Here is an 18,028-nt window from a genome sequence, read left to right on the forward strand (position 1 = left end):
AGAGTGGGGACGAACATCTTCCGTTCTGGGGTATACGTGTGCTGCTCATGGCGTGACTCCGTAAAACTCAATTTCATTCACATCCATAAATAAGATGTTTGAAAAGGAATTAGAGACTAGCTAAAAACCTTTAGCAAAGTTGCTATGCCTAAGTGATACTGGGCTTCATTTTATGCTCTTATTTCAATGCCAGGTCCTGTTAATAGGAAGTCTTTCAGCTATTCAGGGATAGAAGGATACAGAAAGTCAAGACTATATCATTTGGATAAAGCTACTGGGATTATAACTAAGGATTATGTCCAAAAGGGAATTTGGGCAGCACAGTGGTCTCTAGCTGGATGCTTTGTTCCCAGTGCCTCTGCCTCTAGTGCAGCTACACTTACTGTTCCAGCTCTCCAGATTTATTCCGAAGCACACATGGCCTTGGTACTAAGCCATCCTCTTTGCAGCTGGAATGAGGGTGGTTGGTTTGCCATTGGCTTTGTACACAGCCTGGCAAAGAGGACCTGGGTTTGAAAACTGGCTGAGGGCTGGAGGGTAAAGGCTTCAGGTCTTGCCTCAAGGCCTGCTGTGCTGTATCTGTCCCCTCCTGGGTTTGACACTCCAGTATGCAGAAAGAACGGCAGGGACTGGGATGTTTGCAGGATGGGGAAGAATAAGGAGGTGGCAGGGACTTGGCAGGAATTTAAGTGCGTGGAGTTCCCCCTCTGTTTTGGGGCTGGTTGTGCCAATGATGCTCCCAAGAGAGACGGGCAGGTTTGGAAGCATCCTGAGAACAGTGAAAGGAGGACACAAATTTAGGGCTGGAAAACCACTGAAAGTTGCTTTGTAAAAACCCCAAAAGGTGTTTTTAATTTGGTATCTTCATCTCCAGTACTTTACAGCACTTGGGGGGTTATTTAACAATCCCTTGAGAACTCGAGCAGCTGAGATTTGCTGGGGATGTTTTGCCAAACCCAGTAAAAGCTGCACGTTAAACTGATACTTTTAGTGTGCATTTTTTTTTTTTCGGAAAGCATTAAACAGAGGTGGTCCTTCTGTATCAAATAACTGAGTAAACTGTTAGGGGAAAGAGCTGCTGAGTGTTCAACCACACGACCTACCTTTGGTGAGGGCTATTTCATGCAGAGTTTCCACAACGTGGATTTTTGCAGAAGCTGTTGCCTCTCCTTTGGCATTCGATGCGTGACACTCATACTCTCCAGCATCCTCTTTGCTCAGAGGAGATATCTAGGGGAAGAAACACACGCCCCCATCCTCCAGTAAGAATCCTGCGCATAGGTGGAGGTGATTTTGTTTTAAAGTGTCTTTATATAACTTGTTAATGGCTTGAGACACAATGAAATGAACAGAGTGCATGAAGTAACAGTTAACCCTTAGGGACCACGCTGACTGCACGATTTCTTCCGTCTGCTCTAAACAGCCTGGTTCAGATTGCGGTGGCTCTCTCCAGTAAGGTTTGGGACAAGCACCCACTCCTGTGGATCAGCCTAGCTTTCTTCTCCTCTGCTAGGCCAGATTACCTGTGCTGTAACGCTCCCTCCTCTTCTTTTATTGTTTACTTAGTCTAGAGATGTGTCAGACCACTGCATGCTTGGGAAGGGGAGGGAGGCAGGAAGAAAAAGCCTTCCTACAATATGCGGCATCCAGTCAGTCGGCTCAGCAAAATCATCAGCTCAAATCTTTCCCTCTCCTTGTCTGCACCTCTGCTTTTGCAAGTGGTGCGGGAACCAATGCCCTGAGCCGCAGCTCCCCTGCTGCCAGCTTCTCTGCAGCTGAGAGCTGTCATACTTGCAATTCCTTCACCGGGATGCCCGGCAGCTCCCTCTGGCCACCCTACCGCTTCCCTCTGATCGCGGCGGTCGCTGGTTAGCCCGCAGGTACTCCTGGAGCTTAGGAGCTCTGCTGAGTGAGAGCTGATGGCTTCTACGCTGTGCAGGTCTTAGGCAGGTGATGTGCTTCACCGAGGAAAGGACAGTTCTGCCAGATCTACGAGGGCTCCTCAGCTGTGGGTCTGTCTTAGGGATGCCTTGCCTCTGTACTGATTCCTTCCTACACGTGGAGCAGGTCTCCTTCCCACTAATGGCAGCAGGAAAAGAATGACATACAGAAAGGAGATCTTTTATTTAAGTCTCGCCTTCTCTGATTGTAGAATGCATGCTTTTACTGCATGCTAGACAGAGGTGAAAAACTGCCATGGGTGAGGCCAGAGCCAGCAGCCACCCCTACCCTTCATGCCTAATTCACGCAGGTTGTTTTCCTCTAAATGCCCTGGTTGTTGCCGTGTGTCGTCTGTACTGTTCTCTGTTCGTGAGTTGTTTGCAAACCGCACTGTACTGTTTGCGCAGCTCTGTGCATACACAAAGTACTTACGAGCACCCAGCCAGTCACTTCGTGTTTCTCAGGGCCCCCTCGGGTCTGGATAGCTAAGTTTTCCCGGTCCCCGGGCAGAAGCTCCATCCTCTGGACACCATACTGTCCCCGAATTATCTAAATGGAAGGGCAGAAAGGTGTGAGAACTTTGGGGCTTATTTATGCTAGAACTGTTAGGACCATACCCGCACACAGACAACAAAGAGCAACACTAGTTTTACCTGAATGTGTTTTGTGCAGGAGCAGTGGTTTTTCTAGTGCCAGCATTTCACCTTATCCTCCGTGTACTGCAGCCCCACGACCCCGATGCCTCAGCGTCCGCGCTGGGGCTGCATTCACCTTGCCTCAGCCGGAATGGATAGAGCAGCACGGCTTTCTGGTGCGGACGGTGCTGGGCAGTGGGGTGTGCAGACCTGCCCTGCACTGACAGTCTCACAGAACTCATGTGCTTGTTCACAAGGGTGCGTTTAACCCATCAAACGATGCCTGTGCTGAACAAGGAAGATTCGGCTGCCTGCAGCTGCTGGTGGCTATACATCAACCCAGTTCAGCAGGCTGGAGCAGCTGCCTTCTGGCCTGGGACTGGGGGTGAGCAGGAACTGACAGTTGTCCCGGTTTGGAGAGGCCCCCCTGCAACTTTCCTGATGATCAGGCTTAGCGTGGCAGTAGCAGAGAACTGAGCGTCTGAATGTTGCTCCTGGAACGGGCTCTCCCTGCATGACCTACCCTCTTCCCGACAGGCCAGGGGCAGCCCTGTCGGTCTCTGCTGCAGCAAACCGGGCAGTCCCTCCTGGTGGGCACAGTGCCGATGGGAGAGCAGCAGTGCAGTCATTCCTCAGTGCTGCCTATCCGAGCCCAGAGCATGGCATGGGATAAGTGATGCTCAGCCCTCGTTATCACCAGGTCAAGCAGTCTCTCAGCCATGAGGAAGAGGCACGAAAAGCAGAGCAGCACTGACAGTCCATGTAAACACGGCGTCTGCTTGTAAACAAGCAGAAAATGCTGCCTGGGTCAACATGCCTACATTGCGTGCTCACCCGACCGTCTGCTCTGGGGCCCCTATGAATAGTTTGCCATCTCAGAACAGAGCAATCTCTGGGCCAATCTAGTTTTTTTCCCCTGTAGTATTCTTAATCTAGTATTGTTTCAGCTTAATTTTAAGACCCCTCCCACGCGCTCACAAACCTGCAGCATTCGAAGAGGCTACAGGGGCCATGCAGTGGCGCTCAGCCCTACGGCTGGGATCCTCTCTGCTCAAGACTGGCCCCTGCCCTAAGCCCGGCGTTACCAAAATCAGCACGCTGCCGGCTAAGGGAGGTAACTGCCCCATGCGGCTCCTGTGCCTGACGTGGGCGAGCCCTGTCCAGCCACCTCGGAGTCACTGCCAGCAGCAGGGTGACAGCAGGTCAAAGGACATTCCCTGCGTGCTCTGAACACCAGGCACTACCGAGAGAAACGCAAGTCCTGGTCTGCCTTGGGATCAACAAGAGTTTAGAAAAAGATTAAGCAAAGCCAGATGTTCAGGGGTGGACAGAACTGCACTCGCCAAAGACGTGTGTTTCTGAGGAGGGATCTGCTATGGCCTTTGTGCTTACCAGGCAGTTCCAGCTGCCTCAGGTTTGCTGTGCTCTAGGAGCTCCTAGCAGGGCCCTTACCTTGTTCCAGATGAGGACAGGGGTTGGGATGCCCATGACTTCACAGCTCAGGTAGATCTGTGCTCCTGTCACATTCCAGATGTCCTTAGGAGGGGTCACGATGGAGGGTCCTGCAAAAAGGAAGAAATGCTGTTAAGCACCAGGTGACTGCAAGCCTGTCTCCTTGCTAGCCTAAGTGGGACCAGTCGCTTCTGACAGGTTTTGAGGATAAGGTGAAGGAGGACCCTCCTTGGAGCAAAGCTTGCTGGACTGATTGCGCATCACAGGACTTCTCCCTCCAAAGCTACACATGCATCCAACCTTAAGCTGTTCAGGCTGATGGGCACTTGCCCCAGATGGAAACTCAGGTGTTGAGCGGTTCAGGTGATCAGCCCATCTACTTGCAAGACTGAGGTCAGAGGTAAGACAGTGTTTGTATCCTGTTATCTCAGGGCTGAGCGGGACTTTACAAACGGCTGCCTTTGCTCACCCCGCAGCCACCGAGGGCATCGTTGACACTCAGCTGGCATGGAGGAGAGGACACCCCCAGGAGGCAGGGTGGGTCCCACTCACTCTCCCACGCCACAGAGAGCTTGGCCAGCTTTGCAGCATCCTTTTTCCCAGCATGATTTTAATCTGCAGCAAAGCCCATGCATGGCAGCTGCCTAGCTGAATTCAGTGTTATGCTGCTCCTGTTTTACCTGTGTGCAACACTCAGCCAAAGGAGGCTGGCAGGAGGGTGGCAGAGCTCTCCCTGGGGGGACCCACGAAGGGACCAGGTGAATGAAGAGCTCCATTTCCCCCAGAGAGCTCCAATCCCTGGTTAAACAGGGAGTTGTTTCCAAAGCCAGATGGAAACAGAGCTATTTTGCAGATCTGGCTGGAGATGTTTACCCCTCGGGCTGGGAAATGTTGGAGACGTAATCCATATCCTAGGAAGGGAAGAATGGCCTTTTCTGTTCAATCTGTCTTTAGTGGGGCTGTTTTGCAAAATGCAGCTATTAATTCCCCACAATAGGAAGCGCAGACCAAAGGAGCACATAGTGTTTATTTCCACTTATTGATAGCTTGAAGAATGCGGCAGATTTTCCCCGTCTGCTCTGAAGATGCAGACAGTAACAGGAAACTGAAGCTCCCATTAGGCTCCACCAGAGGAAGGCATTTCCCATGCAAACAACTACTCCAGAGCCAGCCTGACTGAAGCCCCTGGGTATGCTGGCTCACAGACCATGGCTCATTCCCAGCCCCACAAAAGAGGGGCAGGTTTGGGTCCTGATGCCCCTTCTGGGGTCCTGAACATGCACTGACCTCAGCCCTGCATGTACGCTCTGCCCTGCAGCGCTCTTGCAGGCAGTGGGGAGCAGGTTTCAGGTGCATCCCACTGCACCAACATCTTCCAGCAGAAAGCTGGAGTCTTTTTTCCTCCTCAGGATCTGGGAGCAGATCCACACTGGTATCACCAGCCAGAGGACATCAGCCACGCCTCTGTTGTAGCACAAGGGATGCTGATGTGATCCCAGACAAGTATTTGCTCCTCTCTTCCGAGACTTCCCTCTCCAGGAACAACTGTACACAGCCTGTTGGTGGGAAGCTGCTAAGAGACCAGGGGTGGCTGCAATCCAAATTCTCCCTTACAGAGGTATCCCAGTGCTGGTTTTAACAGGAGGTAGCTGCATAGAAGCAGGGAATTTTTATGTGTAGCCCCAGGTGATGGTTAAAACCACACCTAATGTAAGGGCTGGTTTCCTGGCAGACATCGCAACCCAGGTGCTCCTCATCTGCACAGAACTGAGTCTCAGCTGAGAAAAGGATTTAAGCAGCGTTTCATTACATCATTTACCCTGCTGTTGGCTGTGCTACTGCATGAATTGATTCCTGCGCACTGGCCAGGAGAGGGGTGCGTCGGAGTCACAGCACCCTTTCCTGTATGGAAGGGTGCTGGAGTTATCCTTGCTCCAGGTGGCCCAGAGCAGATCCATACCTCCAGATCGTGGCCAGCTCTGCACTCTCAGCAACACCCTGCTGGAGGCTGTTCCCCCTGAGTACAGCCATAGCATAGTATGGCGGGGTGATCCATGGGGCTAGCACCCCCAACGCCCTCCTGCCCGAAGCGCTGCCTGGCTCCTGCGCAGCAGCAGGGCTGTGGCCAGCCCAGGGTATTGCTGTCCCCATGACGGGGCCACCTCAGGTCACGCACTCTGCTCCCCTTCCCCGGCGTGGCCGTTTCCTCCGCAGCCCTGCTGTTCTTTTTCTGGTGTTCCTCGAGTAATAGGGACAATGGGGCGCCTGGCAGCTCCGGCGGGACCCGGATGTCCCCCGGCGGCTTGGCCCACCCCGTGCTCTGCAAGGGCCTCCAGCAGATGTGCACCCAGCACAGCCTGCTGCTGCTGCTGCCTTCTGCAAAACCCTCTGCGTGCAAGGTGCCCTTCCTAGGGCAGAGCTTGGGGCCTGTCCCTGAGAGGCAGGGCTACGTTTGCCCCCATATGACACCGTCCTCTTTATCACCGGTTGCTGGGGTTCTCCATGAGGCAGGAGAAACACAGCTGCCCCCACATGACCACCATCTCCCACCACAGAAAAGGAGAGATCCTGATTCTTATGTTAAAAGCCAGGTGGATTTTAAGGCACCGTCACGCTCTTCCAGGATCTGGCTCGGTTCTTCCCTGGCTGGGAACTGGCAGCATTCAACACACCACTAAACCCACCGCCTGAGGTGCCTCAGTATCGGCTGCTGCTGAGTTTCCCCCTGTATCAAGGGCCTGGACGCCCTCTGCCCATGGATGTTTGCTTGCCCTGCCAGGAGCAGGTCACACCAGGATTTTTCTGCAGCAACTGCTGACAGGGGAAAAGAGGGAATTTCTACCCAGGCGAGGAGAAATCATTTCTCTTCCCTGGAAAGGGGAATTGCCTGCACAGCTTCACAGCGAAGCTCCGGCTGGCTCGGCACAGCAGGCACAGCACAGCTGGAGCTGGAGCTGGGGACGTACATCCTAACCTAACCAGGAGGAACGTGAGACTCTGCCTTTGGCTGCAAAATGAACTGGGAGCATTCACAGGCCTCTGCCTCTGTCCGGCGCAGCCCTGAGGCCGGAAGGGAACACACATCCCCAGAGATGCAACCGTGTCATGCGAAGAGTCAGCGTGGTCTCTCCGGATATTTGACTTCAATCCAGACAGCCAAAACTCTAGAGCTGGGCTTATTCCTCCACTAAAAATAAATGAGAAAGGCCAAGAAGTCAGCATATTTAAAGTCAAACCACCACAGGCCACAGCAGTAGCTAGACTCCCACCACAGCGAGCTGACACCCAGGTGCGTGGCAGCCACCCTGCTTACTGCCTCTTTTGGTCCCACTCACGCTCTCTCCCACAGTCCCCCGAAGCAGCCAGAGATGGACAGGGGACACGGCAACCTGCCACAACAGGAGAGGCAGGGGACGCCTGAGCCTTGCAGGGGCTTCAGAGGATGCGAGGACGTTCCCTCCTGCAAGTCACCTCTCTTGCTTCGGGGGCCCTTGTGAAGGGAGCGAGGCCACCATGCGCTCAGCAGGACTGGAAACAAGCCCACCTTGTACACAGCAGATGACTTGATTCCTGCCAGCAAGGAGCCCCTTGGCCCTCACCCTACAGCCTGCGTCTCGGAGGCCTTGCTGCTCTACTTGCAGCACTGCCCACAAAGGGGAACATCTCTCCATCTGCTTCCTTCGGGCTGGGGACTTGTGGGTTGCACCTGCTGATGAAAATGGTCACCACCATCAACGTGGCTGAGCGGTCTCTGCTCCCCGGCAGGGCCTGAGCCTGGGGCTCTGTGGATGTACGGGACGCTCCCTGCCCGTACTTGCCCCGACACCGCAGGAGCTCCTTGGCCAAGAGGACGGCGCAGGCGGTTGATGGAGATCAGCTGCTCTTCGCAGCCACTTCAGGCATTTCCTCCCTGCTCTGCCCATTGTTCGTAAGACAAACAGCTCTCCCTGGCCCGGGAAGGGGCTGGTTACAGAGCCAGAGAGCTCATTCACCCCGGGAGAGGAGCCTGAAAGCACAGGGATTGTTTTTTCTGCAGATCACAGGGAACTGACAGCCTGCGTTATGTCAAAAGCAGCAGCCGGAGAGGAGTTCCCGCTGCTGCTATGCAGTTGCTTTTCTGCCACAGCAGCATGCGGCAGAGCCTGTGATTTCCTCGATGAGGCCATCACTTGGCATCTGTTCCCGACACCCCTCCCGCCCTGGGCACCTCAGCCCGCTCAGCCACAGCAGGCAGAGATCGGGCATCTCCCAGCCTACCCGCCTGCCCCTCGCTGGGAGCAGGATGGTCTGTCACAGCTCAGGGTTAGCTGGTCCTCGCTGATCTTCCTTTCGTGTCCACGCACACAAATAAATCACACCCCAGCAAGGAGAGCAATAACTTTTTTGCTAAAATCAATGGGGCTACAGGTATGTCACTAAAGGCAAAAATAAGCTCATCACTAAGCACTGTGGGGTACGCCCTGGCGCTTGGGAGTGAGTGGGAAGTCCTGACCACGAGCACACAAAGCTGTGTACCGCACGCTGAAGCTGGTGCCAGCCTGGTTCCCAGCCAGCCCTCCTGAGCACTGCATCGCCGTGCCACAGCCCCGGATGAAACACAGACTGGGAACGTTCCCCGTGAGACAGCAAATCAAAGCAAAAGCTAGACATGGTTCACCCTCACAAGCTCTTGCAAGTCTGAAAATAGACCCAGTCCAGTCTCCTAAGTTGCTGGGAAGTATTTTCCTTTCAAAATTACTTTATATGGAGAAGGGGAAGCCTTCCGTAAGCAGCATCTACTCATTCTAGCTGACATGGCCTCAGCTGCTCCCTCCCAGGTCAGCGCTCTGCAAGAGGCAGCAGCAGATGGGAAGCACAAGCAGCTTCTGTCCTTCGCCATTCCCAAAGCCGCCTGCTGCTTTCTGGCAGATTTACAAGCATCCTTCTTTACCTCTTTCTGAAAGCATTTCTCCCTCTCCTTTAACCTGGCCTTGAAGAGACTAAGGAGTTACAGAGAGAAGCTCTGAGCCATCCAGACCAAAGGAGATGCTGGATGCCACGCCTGTTTGGATGCTCCCTCTCAGACTTCAGCAGCCCAGTGAGCCTGGAAAGGCTGCAAACACGAACGCAGCTTTGCCCCAAGCCCTGGAGACTTGAGACTGAGTCAGCGTGAGGCAGGACCCCGGGTCACCATCTATCTGCCATGGATCTCCTCCTGCTTCCCACCCCACCGGGCTCATCACAGAGCAGACCGGTATAGCTGGAAATCCCACCCCTGCTGTCTTACCACGGTTCGGGAACGCTGCCTTCGGAGACCTTGTGCATGACCTTTATATGGCTACTTATCGGTCCTCCGTGGAGTCTACATATAGGTGGGAGGGAGAACAGGGCGGGACTGCAAAGAATAAAACCCCAAGCCCTTTCTCCCTTACCTAGCACGCAGGATGGGTCTGTGCTGGCCCCAGCATTGCGCCCAGGGAAAGGGCCGTGCCTCTGCATGCCTCATGCCCAGCTCAGTGCTCTGCCGCATTGAGCAGCATCCTCCACTCCATCCGAATCTCAAAGCTGGGGTAATGGGGAGGCCAGTGTGGCTGAGGCTGCTCTGAAGCTCAACTGAAAGCTGATAACCACACTTGCCCCTGGAAACAGCCAAATGGAGAAAGGGTAAGCCCTCTGAGAGGAGACGACACAGCCCTGGCTAGCGGGCTGCCACAAGCCAACCTCTCTCCTGCCTCTTCCCCCCGTCCTGCCCTTTTTCCCCACCTCCCCTTCCTTTTGCCAGTCTCCGAAGTATGCTGTCCCTGGGCTCAAACAGGCAGTGACTTTCTGCAAACACGCCTGCTGCTTCCCAGCCATATCTGGATGCGTATTTGGGTTTTTTTGTCCCAGACCTCTCAGATAAGCTCTATCAAGAAACTTCTCTCCTCCTGGCCATCATCTCCCCTCTTGTCTTTGTGTGACCTTGGCTCAGTTTTACTAAGAAAACTGTCATTATGGCACAAGGAGGACCACGAGCTAGGGCCTGGAAAGAATGTGAAAAGCTTGCAGTGGGAGACACAGAAACAAGGCATGGCAGCATTTATGCATGGAAAAGCAAGTAGGGCTTTCAAAAGTCCGTCCTGATTAGACTTGTTACGTGGTAATCTCCTATTTAGTATGAACCTCAATCAACCTCAGCCCAACAAAGGATTAAACGCGTTTTTTTTAAACACAGCATGCCTTTCCAGCAACAGAAAAAACAAACATGGGGAGGAATTTGCTGATCTGTAATCATTCCTTCCTAGTGATTTTGGATATGCTATGATGATTGAGAATGAAGACACAGGTGAAATATGGGATCCTCTCGGGCAATGGAGGCGTTTGCAGAGTCTCCGGCATTACTGGTGCTCTCCAAGACTCTGAGCTGCCGAGTAATATATTAAACAGCTTCCCTAACAAGATTTTAGCACAGTAACCATAAAAACTCAAGCTCCAATGAACCAAAACCTTTTCAAATAACTCAATGCCTTTTAAGGAGGAATTTATGGCCTATCCTACAACAGTGGAAAAACCCAAAGTTATAGATGAATTTCAAAAACACAAGCATAAAGCTTCAGCCCTTAAAGCTCTGTCTCAAAATCCCAATGCGCCGTGTGCTGGAAAAGCAAGCACCACACTGAATCACATCACATCCCCACGTCACTCTCCATTTGAAAGGACCTGGGGTACAAAACAAAAGGTGTAACCCCACCACACACCCGCGCAGCTCTGCTCTGCCACAGACCCTCTGGATGCAGCACAAAAGTGCTGGCAAGATCCACCTGCAAATGCAACGCTTTCCTTTGCGGTGGGAGAAAGCCACTGCTGCAAGACCCCCACTCCCTGCTGATGCAGAAACCCAAACCAGCTTCCCAGGAGAATGAGGGAATTTGGTTCATTTCCAACCACAGATAACTTAGGAAAAACTTGTCTAAATCTCTCTTTCCCCAGCAAAGAAGAAAACATTCATAAAATGTGGATATTCTTTTAAGTCCCATAAAATCTGGGAAAGGAAGAACGGGAGGAAAGATCTAAAGCAATCTAAGCCACTTGTTAACTAAAAAGCACAAAACCAGAAGAGTTTATTGCAAAATGTGATCGGATATGAACTCTGGTGTCTGAATTGGAAGCCTTTGAATTTAAGGCAGCTGTATCAAGAGAAGATGAGCCAACGTCAGAGATAAGAGTAGTCCACCGTCTCCCCGAAGGTTTTCCCCCAAACCCCTCTTTCTGCTCTACTCTGGCAGTGGATTAAAAAAAAACAAACCAAAACAAACCACCCTCAAAACTAAAATATTTCTGGCAAAGCCTCAACAGCTGAATTTGGATGGAACGAGCCCACAGATGTGATTTCTGTTTCTTGTTTTAAAATTAACCTGTGGGAACTTGGCACCTCTTCGTTTGTAGCTTTATGGGACATCAAGGCACCAGCAAAGCAAAACCACTGCTGGGGTAAAGTGGCGAGAATTTGCGGGGGTGTACTTGCCCCTGGGGCTGCCAGTCTCCACAAGAGCCAGGCAGCCACAATCCTACATCCATCAGCCCATTTTTTAAGCCCTGTGGACAGCCAAGAAACCTTGCACCCATCTTTCCCTGAGCCCCAGAGCTGGTGGGTGGCACCTTAGCAAAAAAACCCTTCTAGGAGGGATGCTGTCTGTGCTTCTGGCAAGCCAAAATGATACCCCTCTGGGGGGAACAGCTCAGCTCCGGTGACTGGGATCTCTTTGCTGGTGAAAGACAGATTTAGGCAAGTTTAGTGCTGGTTACAGCCAGCTTTAAATTAATCTCTCTCCTGGTCCTGCTGTTCATAAGCTCTGCAGCCTGTGGGACGGATCCTGCAAGGTGCTGAGCGCTCGTCACCATAGGGCAAACCCCTGCACGTTCCCAACGCTGGGAAAAGACCTTCATGGAGCCACGGAGATTCAAGCCATGTTCAGATCAATAGAAATAAAGCAGGCTGCTGGGAGAGTCAGCAAATCTACCCTTCACCCAGAGAGGCCCTGAGTTTCTACCTCCGGGAGGTCTTTGTAGGTAGGTACAAAGCAGCACCAGCTCCCTGGAGAGTGAAACGCTGTCCTCTGACGTCCGCCGAGAGCCGCTTTGTGGTACGCTGCGTTTGGGCACGAACAGCCACTTGGCTTCCACCAAGAGAGAAGTGAGCATGAAACACAGACAAAGCCTTGACTGACAATGGCAAAACAACCTGGAGACCCCAGCCCTGCTGGAACAAGTATCAGGGACTTCAAACCATAAGGCCTTTGGGCTGTAATGAAGCAACTTCAGCAGTATTTCCAGCAGTCATGACATGTCCCTCGAAGCAGGTATTTGCTGGTAGCTAATGATAAGGGAGACTCAGGGGTATGTGTCCCTTCTTGCGCTGGTTAGGCAACAAGTCCGTGCCTGGTATTTTTCAGCTCAGAGAGATCGTCATGCCAAAAATCCTGCTAGCTTTTTGATGGGGGTTGGTGCTTTGAGGTTGTTTTTCTGCCTGGCTTGAGCTGAGCCACGCAACCCTAATTCTTTATGCCAGTTGGCTTTGCATGGCAGTGGGTACCATGATCCTCCTGCCCCAGCTCCTAGCTGGCCATAAACAGCCTCAGTGCGTGCACTGCAAAATGAATTTCACCCTAAATTACTGAAGCCACCACCTCTGTAAGAGGCTCTTCTGAACATCTGCGCACAGCTGGGTGATGGCAGTGGCAGAGGGCAGCGCCCCGGCTGTTACAGCAGTCTTCCCTCCTGCCGAGGGGACCACCGGAGGTGGCACCCCTGACCAGTACCTGCCCCCCCAGCAGGCTTCTGCGTTGTGTCTGGGCCTGCCCTGCCTGCAAGACCTGGCAGCAGACCTGAGCATAGCTATGCATATTCATAGGCAGAGAGCAACGGGCCAATCCATTTAAAGGCAATGCTGGAAAGCAGATGGAAAACTTCACAGCATCCATCTCCTGCACAGCCTCGCCACTGGGATTAGCTACAAAGAGGCTGCCGGGGCGCAAGGGTAGCGATGGGATGCGGGTAGTGGCTCCCTGGCAGGGAGTGGGGCAAACCCCGAGCCAGCTGTGAGCGCAAGCGTGAGGGCACAGCACGAGCCCAGCCAGGAGCGAGCACCACGGCATCGCTGCCTGCTCCCCCAGAGCAAACGCAGGCAGCTTTTCCGTGCCGTGCTGACACAGCACCAACAGCAGCCAGGCAGCCTCAAGGAGCTGGGAATCAAGTAGGGTGCCTTTTTCCAGCCGTTCCCAACGGTCCTGCCCACGTGCAACCCGCTCCAGGAAGGACTGGCTGGATCCCCACACCTGCCAAGCGCAGGTATAGCACGTGTTATTTTCCATCCTCTCTAACTCTTCTCAACTGTGTCTTCCCTTTGTCCTCCAGCAGGAAGTTTTGGCTGCAACGGAAATACCTTTTTCTGCACGGCTTCACTATTTTTGTACAAAGAACACAGGCATCAGATCCAAGAGGTCTGGGAAACAGGCAGCAGAAAGAGAATCCCAAGGACAAGGTCAAGGCGAATTATGTAGGGCCAAGAACCGGCTCCTTCCTTTGGCTATTTAACAACTAAGAAACATCCAAGTTGTTCCCAGTTGGGCAGTATCTCTCAGCAAGCAAAAGCTGCTGAGCATTGCACAGAAAACCCTGCAACAGGCACCATGATGAATATGAAAAACTCAACTGGATATGCATTTGGTCAGCTTTGCCAAATATAATTTTAATGAACTTTTATCCCCTTGGGAATATCTCTGTGGTGGAAGAAGATGTGTGTCTCAAGGAGTATTTTGCATGTTAAGCTTCATGTAGCCGAGTGCTTTGTTTCCAGGCTGCTTTACTCATGCCCGCATGGTGTTGCCTATAAGAAATCAGTAGGACTGCCCCTCCCAGCAGGTATGCCTCCTTCAGACCCTTTGAATACCTGGTACATACAGGACAGAGAGGGAGACAAGGCGAGAGAGAGGGTATGAAATGCAACCCCAGTTAACCAAGGAATAGGAGCCCAAGTCTTTTAATTGCTTGTGGCCGATGCCTGTGTCTCCAGCATGTATTTTAAGGCAGAAGAAGAGGAGGTAGCTGCAGTAAGACTCCTTCCCACCTTGCCTGGGAGGTGAGGCTTGAGCAAACAGTGGCAGGAATCGAGACAGGGATAAATTGGCGGCATTTGCCCCATTTGCATCTGTCCCTGTCCTGTCTCCCGCCCTGCCACCCCCAGCATGTCGCGGCGCGAGGGTGGGTGAGGAGGAGCATCTACCAACAAGCCGTTCCCAGACACGCTCCCTTCTTCCACCGGATGCCCCATCCCCAGCGGCCGCCCTTCCTGCCGAGGGCAGCCGGGCCAACAGCAGTGGCAGCTCTGCATTTCCTCCTCCCGAGGACCAGCTTTCAAATAGGATGGGCAAAACAAGCCCTCCCTCCCCTGCTCCACTTGGGCGGGGGGGGGGGGGGGGGGGAAGAGCAATCAAACGGAGTCAGGAACTGCTGCTGGTGGAAACACGGTTTTCTGGATCTCTTCTCAGAGTTTCTGGATTTTCTCAGACACGATCCTGATAGCCCAGCGAGCGCATGCAGGCACCTCAGAGTCCATCTGCCAGGAGCAGGAAGCCCAAGTCCCCTGTCCCCCAAGGACTTCTTTCTATGCAAAAGCTGTCACACAAATGACTGATGCAGGCAGGATCCTGCCTGTTTGTGGTCTCCCTGTGCAGGATCCCACCCTAGACAGCGCCTTAAGGAGATCACGTCCGTTTGTGGTGGGAAATGGCAAAGGCCAGAACTTCCACTCTTTGGCTGCCCCAGCATTTAGGTTCTTGTAGAAACCCAGGAAAGTGCTGTCTCCTATCTGGAAAGAGGCTCTACCCTGTGGGGCTGATGGGATGGATATCCTCTCCTGCGATTGTTTCAAAATCAGTGTGGAGATTACAACTCCCCTCCCCACCCAACAGTCCTAACTGCCAGGAGGCCCTGAGGGCTGCAGAAATACTTCCAGATGTCTACCACATGTGCGGGCTGAGTCCCTGCCCCAGCTGCAAGTTGGCCTCAAGCTGCGCCAGGGGAAATTTAGGTTGGATATTGGGAAAAACTTCTTCACTGAAAGGGTAGTCAGGCACTGGAACAGGCTGCCCAGGGAAGTGGTTGAGTCTCCATCCCTGGAGGTATTTTAAAGAAGGGTAGACGTGGTGCTTGAGGACATGGTTTAGTGGTGGACTTGGCAGTGCTAGGTTAATGGTTAGACCTGATGATCTTAAGGGTCTTTTCCAACCTTAATGATTCTATGATTCTAAGTTACAGAGCGATGCGTATCACCAGAAGAAGGTCCACAGCACGATGAAGGTTCACGCAGCCGAGGGAAGTCTCAGAAGAGTCAGTTGCGACACCACTGCTGAGCAGCCCGCGTCCCTCCTGCTCCCTTCCCCGAGATGCTGGGTCGGAGCTCTCCCAGCAGCAGGACCCAAAAGAAGAGCGGCTCCCCAGAGTGACACGGGAGGCGACGTTTTGCCAGTGGCTTGGCATCACATGCTCCAGCAAAGTTCTTAAACAACAGGTAACAGCCTGCAAAGGTGCCTCACCGCACATCTGCACACCCGAAGGGACCTCCTCTGAGGAAGGGATGTGGTTCGCGCACGGAGTGGCTGTCCCACACTGTGGCCCTCTTCAGAGAAGCCGCCACTGTGATGACCAGAGGACAGAGAAAGTCTCGAGGGAGCTGCTTGAGGCTGGCGGGTCGGGGGCCTCCCACCATCCTGCCTAGTGGCTCGTGTTTGCATTGACCTCACCAAACTCTGTCTCCACAGCCTGGGTCAAAGCCCCAGCAGGCCAAGCCAGTAGCCGGTCTGGCGTGGACACAGGGCAAGTGCAGCCAAGGGCTGGGCACTAGCTTACTACATGAGCATCAATACCTGCTTTGCCATGAACTCCTGGGTGACTTTGGGCAGAGGTCCTTTCCAACCTTAACCATTCTATGATTCTATGGTAAGTGAGAACGCAGCCCTCTGCTCAAGGACACACCTGAAGCGTGACCTCAGACATCTTTCAAACGCATCTGCTCGCTCGGTCTGGGCTGGTAGGGCCAAGAAGCAGCACGCATTTTTAGGACTGCTGTGACCATCTCCCGAGTCTGCTGGGCAGGAAAGGCTCTTTCCAAATGCTAGACGGCTCATGCCGCATTGGCCTGAGAGCTGAAGCTTCTTCCCTCCAGGATTTAACACTCTCTACCACAATGTTTCTGGCTAATACATAATCCTGATGTTTTACACAAGGTTTGTGAAAACCCATGCAGGGCATTTAATGGGCAACATCAAAGTGCATGACCCAATCCTTACCCAGCCTTTCACGCTCTCCTTGGGAGTTTCAGAAACATTGTTTTGCAAGACATACTTGGCCTCGGTTATGGGAAGAAAAGAGAAGGAGGAGGTGGAGGTTGTGACCCTACACATACTGTGTTTATGAAAATACTCCTCCACCAAAACGGCACTGGCGCTGCAATATTGTCCTTGAGACGTTCAGCAAATGGCTTGTGTGCTATGTCCCACGCCTCCCTCCCCCCCAGCAGAACCCACTCTCCTAACTGCTCGCCTCCAGCGAGGTCAGAAGCCAGGATTTCTCATAGAGGCTCCGCAGCCCAGCAATTTTTTCCTTCAGCACCATCCCCAAGCAAAAGCTTGGGAAGAATCGAGCTCCTGGTTGGAAATGCTGCAAGTGCAAACTGTTATGTGCAGCTCACAGGAAAGTCACTGCTTTTTTTTCATTTTGAACCAAAGCAAGCCAGTGAATGTTGGCTCTGAATTTCTGTGGCTTTCACATCCATTTAATCATTTCCTTTTCCCACTGTTTGCAACCTTCCTCTGCCGAACCCTCCCCTGGATGGCTCAACCCTTTTGTCCCATGTCACGGCATCCCAAATTGCAAGCTGCAGGCAACGTATTAAAAACGGGGCAGCGTAGTTCCAGCACAGCTGGGAGCCAAGAGAGAGTGGCTAAGTTTCTCTGCACTTCTGGGGCCGGTCCAAAGTCTTACTCCAAGTTTAGGCAGCATCACCCGGCTGGGACTCTCAAGTCCATTTAAGGTGGTTTGGAAATCATCTTGACTTCAGGAACACGCATCCCGATGGGGTAAAACCGTACGAGGAGCACTTGGGACCGGCTTTTTCACCGTGGAGTCGGACAGCGCGGCCGGCCGCCCCCCCTCCCGGGCCGCCCCCCCCGCCCCGCACCCCGCACCCCCGCACCTTGCTCGCAGGCGCCCTTGCTGCGCTGGCTGATGGCGGGCTCGCCGCGGCTCTGGGCGCGCAGGCTGGCGGCGCGGAGCTGGCAGCCGCTGCCGTAGGTGAGCCCGTCGCTGCCGCACACCGGGTAGCGGCTCTTGCAGAGGCAGACGCCGGGCGGCCCGGCGGCGGCGAGGGGGGGTCCCGGGGCCGGGCCGCCCTTGGCCTTACGGCGCTGGCGGCTCTTCACGCACTCGAGGCCGGGGGCGCAGCGCCCGCCCGCCGCGCCGCCGCCGCCGCACGCCTCGCCCTCGCCGCGGCCGCACTGCCAGCAGCAGCCGCAGGCGTCCCGCACCCGGCCCAGCGGGCAGCCCCGCGGCGGCAGGGCCGGGCACCGCTCCGCCTCGCAGGGCCCGCAGCCCCCCGCCGCCGCCGCCGCCGGGGCGGGCGCCGCCAGCAGCAGCGCCAGCAGCAGCAGCAGCAGCCGCAGCGGCAGCGCGCAGGGCGGCATGGCGGCACGGCGCCGCCCGCCCCCGGCAGGCACTTAAGCCGCGGCGGGGGAAACCCCTCCCCGGCGGCGCCGGCCCGGCCCCGGCCCCGGCCCCGGCCCCCGCCGCCCTCCCGCGGCCGCCGGCCCCTCCGCACCGCCGGCCTCGGCCCCGTCGTGTGCCGTCCCGGCTGCCCCCAGCTCTGGCGTCGGGCCGGTCCCCTCCCTTCTTGCCGCCCGCCGGCGCTGAGCCCGCAGCCGTCAGCCCCGAGGGGCTGCAGAGGCCCCGGTCGGCCCCGGAGACGGGTCGGTCTCCTGCGGCAGCGG

The 18,028-nt window shown here is 54.3% G+C and overlaps 1 protein-coding gene across 1 annotated transcript in view; it reads right to left on the reverse strand.

Annotated features, from left to right (window-relative positions):
* The window catches only part of IGFBP7 (insulin like growth factor binding protein 7), an 18,370-nt gene extending 630 nt beyond the window's left edge, over positions 1 to 17,740 (reverse strand). Inside the window, exons 1-4 of the mRNA XM_087738123.1 lie at positions 17,239 to 17,740; positions 4,029 to 4,138; positions 2,374 to 2,490; positions 1,104 to 1,230 (exon numbers count right to left, since the gene is read on the reverse strand). Of these exons, the coding sequence (XP_087594249.1) occupies positions 1,104 to 1,230; positions 2,374 to 2,490; positions 4,029 to 4,138; positions 17,239 to 17,725 (841 nt within the window). The 5' untranslated portion in view covers positions 17,726 to 17,740. The remainder of the gene's footprint in view (positions 1 to 1,103; positions 1,231 to 2,373; positions 2,491 to 4,028; positions 4,139 to 17,238) is intronic.
* Between the last annotated feature and the right edge of the window lie 288 nt (positions 17,741 to 18,028).

Source organism: Nipponia nippon, unplaced genomic scaffold (genome assembly GCF_047370975.1).
Source record: "Nipponia nippon isolate SJK-2023a ecotype South Korea unplaced genomic scaffold, ASM4737097v1 scaffold_6, whole genome shotgun sequence".
In the NCBI taxonomy this organism is placed as follows: Eukaryota; Metazoa; Chordata; class Aves; order Pelecaniformes; family Threskiornithidae; genus Nipponia; species Nipponia nippon.